This window comes from Labeo rohita, unplaced genomic scaffold (assembly GCF_022985175.1).
Source record: "Labeo rohita strain BAU-BD-2019 unplaced genomic scaffold, IGBB_LRoh.1.0 scaffold_191, whole genome shotgun sequence".
Taxonomy (NCBI): Eukaryota; Metazoa; Chordata; class Actinopteri; order Cypriniformes; family Cyprinidae; genus Labeo; species Labeo rohita.
In genome coordinates, this window is record NW_026128121.1 from 66440 (window position 1) to 76707 (window position 10268).

Below are 10268 nucleotides of genomic sequence, written 5' to 3' on the forward strand. Positions count from 1 at the left end.
GAACATATATATCCTTTTCTGTTCCTCTATACAGGATAGGATTGACCTGCAGTACATGGTTTAGAAAATACATTATTTTAATGTGCAGAAATACACTTTAGTACTTTTGAAAATCAGAAGTGTACAGACTTACTTTCAGTTTTACCACAGTCTGGTAGTTATTGTCCTTATTGAGAATAATAGATTTCGTTTCTGACAGAATTTCATTTTTCGAGCTTGCAAAGTATAGGTTCATATTGGTTTCTTTAGCTGCTCCATGGAGCTGCACACTCACAGTCTCTTCCACTCCCAGGTGAATTATATTTGGAGCAACAATAAGGCATCTAAAGTATAAACGCATAAATATGCATAACAGCACAAACACTGATAGTACAACAAAATGCAAGATTAGGTTAGATCAGGTGTTATGAGCAAACAAAAAGTATTTAGATTAAATTTAGTCAATAATTCTAGTACTTACGTAGGTCTCTGTGCATCCACTGTAAGAAAAACAAAAAACACAAAAAACAGAGGGCACATCATCTTGTTCTTCGTATATGACTATTCCATTAGGAGAGCTACAAACATCACCTACTTACTGACTCAGAGTAGGAGAGCTATTACCCATTTTCCTAAAATTGGGCTTTGACAGTAGGGGGAAAAATAGTAAAATCTTGGCAAAAACAGCATGGTCATGTGATTTACAAGAACTCTTGTTCATAACACTGCTGGGAGAGCAGCTGTCTGAAGCCAAGGCAACAAGAAAGAAAACTACTCTAATTAAAGGAGAAGTCCACTTCCAGAACAACAATTTACAGATAATGTACTCACCCCCTTGTCATCAAAGATATTCATGTCTTTCTTTCTGCAGTCGTAAAGAAATTATGTGTTTGGAGGAAAACATTTCAGGATTTTTTTCCATATAATGGACTGCTATGGTGCCCCGAGTTTGAACTTTCAAAATGCAGTTAAAATGCGGCTTCAGACGATCCCAAATGCAGTTGTAAACGATCCCAGCCGAGGAACAAGGGTCTTATCTAGCAAAATGATTGGTTATTTTCATAAAAATAATACAATATATATATATATATATATATACTTTTTAATGTCAAATGCTCATCTTCAAAACTGAGGTACTGAACCATAATTTGTGTACGATTACACCACTAATATTTTCAATGATACTATGTATATTATTAAGTATTATGTTCAAAAATACCCTGTTATTAGATTAGCCTAATTTTTCCTCATTTAAAAAGGGCTACACAGTAGCACTTATGTCTTGGGTGGCAGTAAAAGAGAATGTATGCAAGTGCTGATTTGCACTCATTAATAATATGTGCTTGTCTTAATATTCACATAATCTAATGTATGATAATTATGATATACTAATGTTCTTTTTTCTCTCCTTTTTCCTGACAGACTGTAAGTCAGAGACTGGTGAGACTTATTGAAAGTACTGTATCAATTATCGTACATTTATTCACGCATTTGACATTTAAAAAAAAAAAAAGCACACTTGAAGTGCTTTTAAATGAACGTTTTTGAACCAAAAAATCTGACTTACTCTCCCTAAAAAAGGAGCAGAATTCCCATCACTAGGGTGCAAAACTCTCCATTTTACTGTGAAGACCTGTGTATTTGTACTTGTATATATAAGCTACTGAGTTTTGTTTTAAAATACATAAATATATGTCGCTTATATGTATGCTATATATAGGACATAATTTACGGTAAATGTATATCATGTATATAGCGTACATACATAAGCGACATATATTTGTCATAATATTATATGTAAATATAATATAAATATTTGTCATAACATATAATTATATAAATAGCCTAACGTTGATACCTGATAATGTTAGGCCATTTATAATTAAACTATTTGGGTACAATGCTGGACCTGCATGGATGCAGTTTATTTTTAAATGGAAGACAGAATTTTGGACGGGTTTACACCTACAAGACTGCGAGTAAAAGATAGCAGAATCTGTTTCGTAAAACTTGTTAGCCAGGGCCCCCTTACAAAGTCAGGGAAAACATTTATTAATATACTGTATATTATAATTAGTATTTATGAGCTAAGACTTTACTGTAAACAGACTGGTACGTACGTGTGTAGGTGGGACTAAAGGGACAAATCAAATGTACACAGGCAGGCTGAAACACACAAAAAATGTAGAAACATTAGGCACCAAATCAAAATGGCCTTGGACCCTTAGCCCTCATGCCCTCAAAAAATAATATGGATATTCAAAGTCAGCTACAACATTGTAAGTTATTTCAGAATATTTCAAATTGTTTGCTAAACACTTTGTGTGTGTGTATCTTTCTCCTTTTAGATATATATGATAAGGCAGCGAAAGGAGAACATTTCTTTTTTAAATTGCAATTGTACGTTTAGCATGTGAAGAGCGAGTACGTAGTCATGTCTTATAGGAAATGAATAAAAACATATGCTAATTGAGCTGTTACAAAATGTTATCATGTATATAATGCGTATAAACATATAGATGACTAGATATTAATATTTCTATATTTGTGCTATGCAAGTGTCATTACTGTAAAATATTTAACTTTTAAAATTGTATCTTGACATTTTAGTTGAATTATTTAATAACTGTTGACAACCAAAGCAGAATCCTAGTGAGAGATTCACCTTAAATGCAGATTTATTCTATGATTTCTATACAACTTGATTGTTTGAATTGATTGATGTACGTTAATAATGTAAATTTAACACACTAACCCTTTTTTGATTAATATTAAATCACAATTTAAGCTTTGAACCTAACTGTAAATAGTGTTAAACAGGAAAATAGTGTTTTGATTATGTAGGAGAACAATTATAGTAAACAGAAAATAATAATAATTCAGTCTTACTGATATTAAATAGCCTTTTTAATTTTTTTTTAACTTGACCATTTGATGAGACACGAGACTGGGTTCACGAGAACGAGACGAGACTTTCTTTACTTTACTTTACTTCACCTTAAATGCATTACAACTTGATTGTTTGAATTGATTGATGTACGTTAATAATGTAAATTTAACACACTAACCCTTTTTTGATTAATGTAAGCTTTGAACCTAACTGTAAATAGTGTTAAACAGGAAAATAGTGTTTTGATTATGTAGGAGAACAATTATAGTAAACAGAAAATAATAATAATTCAGTCTTACTGATATTAAATAGCCTTTTTAATTTTTTTAACTTGACCATTTGTACGTAGATATTAGGGGTGTGACGAGACACTTATCCCACGAGACGAGATGAGACACGAGACTGGGTTCACGAGAACGAGACGAGACTTTCTTTACTTTACTTATATAGGGAAAATAGTCTTTTATTCAACTGAAAAAGACAAAATGTAAAAAAAAACGTAGTTGCAGTTTGAACTTTATGACATTAAACTTCCATTTTAATGAATTATATGCAGTAACAAACAACATTTAAACAAGAGCTTCACGATTCTGGATAAATTGAGAATCCCAGTTATTTTTAATAAATTGGAGACCATGATTCTCTCACGATTCTGGAGAAAAAAGAATAGAAAACTAAACAAAATAACGTAATTTACTAGTGGTTCTGACAAACTGTTCATTGCTTATATCTTTTAAAAACCTATATTCATTTAAACAAACAACAACAACAAAAAACATTCAATGAAGGAGTCAGTGTCTCACTTCATTAAGACTTGACTATTGAAATCTGAATGAATGATTCAATTACCTACTTTTTTAAAAACTACTTTTTTATTGTTTTTTCTGTACTTATCCCAGTACGTCTCTTATTTAAATGTCTGTAACACAGAAATAATAATTATAGTGTGGTTGAAAAGACTGTTTGTGTTGCTCTTTCTGCGTTCACATTTACCCCGACCCTCTGATTCATCAACATGGACAGCGACAAAACGTGCTTCTGACGCTCCACTGACACTCACGATGTGAAACAGACATAGACATAGATAAATCGTTGTCATTCAGGAATAAGATTGCGTGGGTGTTTGAATCGAGATCTCTATATTTTAAGGATTAATCGTGCAGTTCTAATGTAAACACAGCAAAATGTTTTATGTGGATATCATCACGAGATCTCCCGAGACACATCTGATCTCGTCACATCCCTAGACATATAATAATTGTACCTCTGGAACAAATGTTTATATTTTGCAATATTGCTTTTACAGTTCACAGGGAAAGATCATGTTTACAGAAGCGTTTTATTGGGTTGTGTCTACTGGTAGTCATGTGTTTTCTGGTGAGTTCAAGAAAAGATATATTCATAGGCTTCTGCTACTGTAGCTGTGTTGGTCCTAAGGCATTTTCCAAGTGCACACATCTAGTACACACACAAGGGCAGAATTGTCTGAGATCTTTTACAATTTACTTGCTATTAAAGTGCTACTGTTTCAGTTCTCATAGAAATATGAATGAAGAGGCCAATTAATCATTTTATTAAAAAAAAAATAAATAAATGTCTGCTGGATCCACTATAGAGTTGTGTGAATAGCTGGCCGAAACTCATGACTGCACTTCTCAGGCCCTCCAAAACAGTCGTAGCTTGCATGACTTTTCTAGATAACATTTAAATTAAAAGAAAGCTTTTTTTATTGAAAATGCATGAATGATTGAATGATTAGATAACAGTGTTAGTTTAGTAATCTCCAAACAAGCATGATATTAACCATCTACTGTGTATTTGTAGGTTGTATTGTCTTATGTGGGAAATGAAAGAAAAAAACGCCCCTCACCCAGCGAAGAGTCTCAGACACTAATAAGCTCTTTTTACTCTGAATTTGGAATCAGTTTAGACGCCTACTCCAGGTTACAGCAGGCTGTTTACTGGCCAGAGCCTGACAGATCAATCACAAATGTGTCCATGAGTACTAGTTCAGCCCACACTACATTCATCATTGAGAACCTGAAAGAGAGCTACCAAACTGGTGAGGAACTTTTTGTTACGGTGCACGCGAAGGACTTTGACAATACATCCAAGAGTTATGGAGGTGACTTTTTTCAAGCCAAGCTGTTTTGGTCTGAAACTAAGGTCAGTGATTGCACACATTATTTTACTAGAACTACTTAGCTGTTGTATTTAAATTCTGTTGTACTGAGAATGTTTCTCTGTCTCAGGCCAGTGTGTTTGGGGAGGTGGTGGACCTGCTTAACGGCTCCTACTCAGTGCGTTTTCTTCTGCCGTGGGTCGGCGAGGCCCAAGTGGCTGTGCGTCTAATTCATTCCAGTGAAGCTGTGCAGGTCCTGAAACATCACAGAGATACTGACTCTGACAGAGTTTACTTTAATGGATCTTATGAGGGACCAGGACCAGATAAGACCAGGTTAAGAGAAACAGTGACATGTAATGTGAAGTGGGACAAGAATGGACTAGAGCGTATGGGAACTGGAGACTGTTGCTGTGAATACAATGATCCTCGTACTCAAGAAACATGGCGCTGCCAGAGACCCAAATCGCTGCCATGCAGCGCCCTTGTGTACCACTCTATGGGTGGTTATAGAAACCATCTGACTAATAAGGAAAAGATGCTTATGTGAGATGAAAGTATTTTTGATTGACTTTATACTCGATTTATTTAATGCATTGATAGAAGGCAGTATTAAACCGAAACATGTTTTTTTTTGGCAGGAGGCAAACTAACAAAGGTATCAATGGAGATGAAAGCATCATCAAAATTGTTCATTCCCATGGAAATCAAATTACTGGTATGTTGGTCAATAGTTTAACACAGAGGAATAGTAGATTACTGGGGTGCAGAGATGCTGGGAAATGTGAGAGGAATTAATGTTCTGACACTTCCACAATGCAGTAACCAGTTTAGATACAATTTAGCAAACTCATAGCTTTTTACATGAATTACTGTTTCCCTTAACTTGTCCTGCAGATGTAACAGAGAAATGTCGTCCTGGTTTACACACTCCAGTTCCAGCTGGCTTTTACTTGAATGATGTGTGGACGTCTTTTGTCTGTAGCACCCGCCATTTTACCACCCAAACAACAACAGCGTGCCTGAAAGACAAACACATCTACATGATGGGAGACTCTACTATGAGACAGTGGTTTGAGTTCTTTGTGAAAGCAGTGCCAAGTGAGATAGAAAGTTACCTGTTGGTTAATTATATGTTATCTATAGTGTATACAGTAATTGTGGGATCATATTTGTTGGTGTCACTTCTGTTTTTTAGCGCTGAAGAAGATGAACCTGCATGTCCAATATCAGTCAGGGCCGCTCATAGCAGTGGATGTGGAGAACAACATTGACTTACACTGGAGGGCTCATGGTGTTCCTCTGCGCACTCTAAAAACAGCAGTTGCTGATTTGCACTACATCAGTAATGAGATCGATGACCAGGCTGGAGGACCCCACACTGTCTTTATATTCAATCTGGGACCTCATTTCACCACGTACCCTCTGGATTTCTACACCCATAGAGTGTTGAGGATCCGCAAAGCTGTTCTAGCATTGTTACAGCGGGCGCCTGACACTACCGTTATCATCAAGACTGTCAACACTGGCTATAAGGTAAGCCTACACAGTACCAAGTTCATATACAAGAAGACCACCCTGTTCTTATGAATTTAGGATTGATATTGTTTTTTCTGTTCATAACAGGATATTTTTGGCAGTGACTGGTATTCTCTACAGTTGAACAGAGTTCTGCATTGGGCTTTTCAGGATGTTGGTGTTTATATTCTGGATGTGTGGCAAATGACGGCCTGTCACTACAGCGAAGAGAATATTCATCCAGGCCCTGTCATCATCAAAAATGAGATTGACATTTTACTCTCTTTTATTTGCCCTGATTGAATTAAAATTATTTGTTTTTACTACAGGTAAAAATTGTGCAAAAACTACCCTGAAAGTGCAAGTGTTTTAAAGAAGTCTGTGCATGTCTACTGTAAACAGGTCACATACACACTGGCAAAGGCAACGATTTATGTTTCTGCCGGTGGGTGCTCAAACCCAAACCCCAACCAAATAAAACACATAAAACACATTTTTTGCCACTGTTTCCACGACTATACAATAAGTAGGATAAGTTGACATAAAACATTTTCAATTATTTCATTCTCATTACTCAGTCATTAATTATACTGTTTTATTTTTTTTCTAGAGTATAGTCCGTTGGATGCTGCGTTTGATAAATTCGCAACACAACATTAATCTTGCGAAGTGAAACGCATGTACTGCAAATACATTATTTAGAAACCAACACACATTCTTTCTATGAGGGCTGTGCTTCACTAAATAAAATGATTTAATAAATACTTGTTTACAATAAGCACTTATTTGCGCATACACAGGACAAAGTTTGAGAGCGTACTGCCGCGCACACGTAATATCTGAGGGAGCGCAGAGCCATGATCTCAATATGGGAGAGCAAGCCCGCTGCAAGCAAAGAGATTCAAAGAAAATCTCCTCCGTCTCCTCCGCATCACCGTAGCGTCATTTTGAAGAGTATCCCATGAATACAAACAGTGTATACTGTTCTGTGTCAGCTGCAACAGACAGATACATTGTTTTCGTTCAAATTGAAGCGTAAATAAAAGTAGAAAATGTATCCACATGGTACAGTTGACACAAAACAGCATACACCATTTGCGTTCAGGGGATACTCTCCAAAATGGGACGTGTTGCGGAGGAGACAAATTGCTGAATGAAGTTGTTACTTTTGTTTTCTTTGCATACAAAAAATATTCTTGTAGCTTCGTAAAATTACGGTTCAACCCGTTCAACCCAATGTTACATGGATTATTTTACCAATCTCCTTGCTACGTTTCTGGATGTTAATCATGTTAATTATATTGCTGTCTATGAGAAGGTCAGAGAGCTGTCAAAATGCATCAAAAATATCTTAATTTTGTCAGAGCTGCTAGCTTTGTGGGTAGTGTGCTGATATACAGCGCCGTTGCGCTCCGGGACCTATAATGGACTTCATTGGTGCCCCGATTTTGAACTCCCAAAATGTAGTTTAAAAGCAGCTTCAAAGGGCTCTAAATGATCGATGAACAAAAAGGTACAACAATGTTGGATGATTCTGAAGTTGTAAGAGAAAATAAGATGGAGTTTTTCGCCATTCTCTACCTTTCTGAGCCGGAGTACACAGACGATGAACTTAAATGTGATTCATAGCATATATATAGATTTTTATTATTTTATTTTATTTTATTTTTTTGAATAAATATGAATATGAATAAATGTTTCATTGTCATATTTTGTCACGCTTTGTGTGTTCTGCTTTATGTGTCCGCCTCGTCATGAGCTGGTCCACCCTGTCATCTTGATATTTTAAAATAATATTTTAAATAATAATTCAATGATATCTATGTGATCCAGTGTGTTCAATAGCTAGGTGTGGGGGCAATAACATGCAAACAAAAAACTGAATCCGAATATCACAATTTTCTCCACATAAGAATTGCAATTTGTGTTATCACAGCTAAATTTATCAGGTAAATGTTTTTTTTTTTTGTTTTTTAAGAAGTCAGATTCTAATGTGAACTTGTTTCCTTCTTTCTCATGCTCTCTTTGTCATACATATACACTCACAAGTTCATTATATACAGTACTGTGCAAAAGTTTATTTCTATCTTTTGCTGTAGTGTCAGTAAAAAATATCAGTTAACATTTCAAACATTCTGTTTGCCATTAATTGTAATAATCTAGTGAGATTTTTGTTTGCACAAGGAGTCTGACAACAGCCAGTGCTCCACACAGAGATCTGATCTCACCATCATCCAGTCTGTCTCTGGAATGACATGATGAAACAGAAAAAACTGAGACAGACTAAATCCAGAAGAAATGTGGCAACATCTCCAAGATGTTTCAAGTAACCTACCTGCAAAGCTACCTGAAAAACTGCACAAGTTCACATAGGGCAAAAGCTGCTTTAAACGCAAAGGATGGTCACATCAAATACTTATTTATTTTAGTTAATAGAAGTTCATTGATAAAGAATATCTATTTATGACATTGTTTTTGACAGCATCCTCATTTCATGTGCCTAACTGCCTAAAAATTTTAACACTACTGTAGCTTTGTAAGTATAGGTCTCTTAAAGCATCTTGGAGATGTTGCCACAGTTTTTCTGGATTTAATCTGTCTCCGTTTTTTCTGTTTCTTAATACAGACTGGATTGAATGATGGAGAGATCAGATGTCTGTTTGCACAAGGAGTCTGACAACAGCCTGTGCTCCATACAAAAATCTCACTGGATTATTACAATTATTGGGAAAATGAATGTTTAGAAATGTAAACTGATATTTCCTACTGACACACTACAGCAAAAGACTGACTTTAAACCATTTTTTAGCTGATGAAAATACTAGTGGCCTAAGACTTTTGCACAGTACTGTAAAAGGTAGATTTGGTCAGCAAATGACATGGACATTAGAGGTCGACCGATATATCGGTTTTGCCGATTAATTGGCACCATAGTTGATTGGCGGAAAAATCCGTCATCGACAAAAAACCCTGCTGATAGTATTTTCCGGGTTGGGTTCGTTGCTGGAGCGGCTGAGAAGCTCGTCATTATACAGCAAAGTCCCCACCTGTTTCTGAGGGCCGCTACTGTAAAAAGGAACGTGGGTACAACTTCCGGTGAGGCAGCAGTAGTAGTATACCAATGGCATTTTGTGTGCTAATTAGTGAGAGGCGAAGTGTTTTTCAGATCACTGTTTACTTTGTAAAGTTGCAAACCTTTATTAGAGATGTTGTTACGGAATGGTCACACGTGGCTGCTTTCTTGCAGGAATGATGAGGGGGAAATTGAACATTTTAAGGACAAATGTCTTGAAATAAATCATCAAAACAGTGAGGACGCAGACTAATATTACCTGCATCTGACACAGCGTTCATTCTTTAGGCCAATCTTGTTTGAATGTCCTGAGGATAGCTATAGTATGATTAAACGTTAATGCAGTTTCCTATTATTAAGCTTGTCAAAGCATTTGTTGGGTACAAAGGTACTGTTGAGACTATGTTCTCGTTTACCATCTTTTTATTCAGTCCCGGTTTTAATACTTATTCTTATGAAATTTGCAGCAGACTAGACAAGACAATCTCTTGTCGCCATCTAATGGTGGAACAATGTAATCAAAATCACCATCGCTAACACACCACTCCTCAATACCAAATATTATTACTGTTATTTAAATAAAATGTTATTTAGCCTATTGAACAATGACATTTAATAAAGAACAACAGGCATTATAAAAGGCATTTTCAAAATATGCAAAGGCAACAAATAAATAATGTCCAAAG

At 35.7% G+C, this 10268-nt stretch overlaps 1 protein-coding gene and 1 long non-coding RNA gene across 5 annotated transcripts; one reads left to right on the forward strand and one right to left on the reverse strand.

Moving 5' to 3' along the window:
* On the reverse strand, window positions 1–650 carry LOC127159102 (uncharacterized). Its single transcript, XR_007826351.1, has 3 exons — window positions 461–650; window positions 134–323; window positions 1–46 (listed from the first exon to the last, which is right to left on the reverse strand). It is a non-coding gene; the product is annotated as an uncharacterized LOC127159102 (long non-coding RNA).
* A 1495-nt stretch (window positions 651–2145) lies between these two features.
* LOC127159101 (NXPE family member 3-like) lies at window positions 2146–7273 on the forward strand. 4 transcript variants are annotated; one of them, XM_051102014.1, is made up of 8 exons: window positions 2152–2258; window positions 4176–4246; window positions 4694–5035; window positions 5122–5537; window positions 5633–5775; window positions 5889–6092; window positions 6190–6527; window positions 6618–7273. In XM_051102014.1, exons 1-8 carry the CDS (start codon window positions 2213–2215, stop codon window positions 6810–6812), a joined length of 1755 nt encoding a protein of 584 aa, XP_050957971.1. In that variant the 5' UTR covers window positions 2152–2212; the 3' UTR covers window positions 6813–7273. The 4 variants fall into 4 exon arrangements, with proteins under 4 accessions (XP_050957975.1, XP_050957971.1, XP_050957973.1 ...); XM_051102016.1 differs by having other exon boundaries at window positions 5633–5709; XM_051102018.1 differs by lacking the exon at window positions 4176–4246 and having other exon boundaries at window positions 2146–2258; window positions 4795–5035.
* Window positions 7274–10268: the final 2995 nt, after the last annotated feature.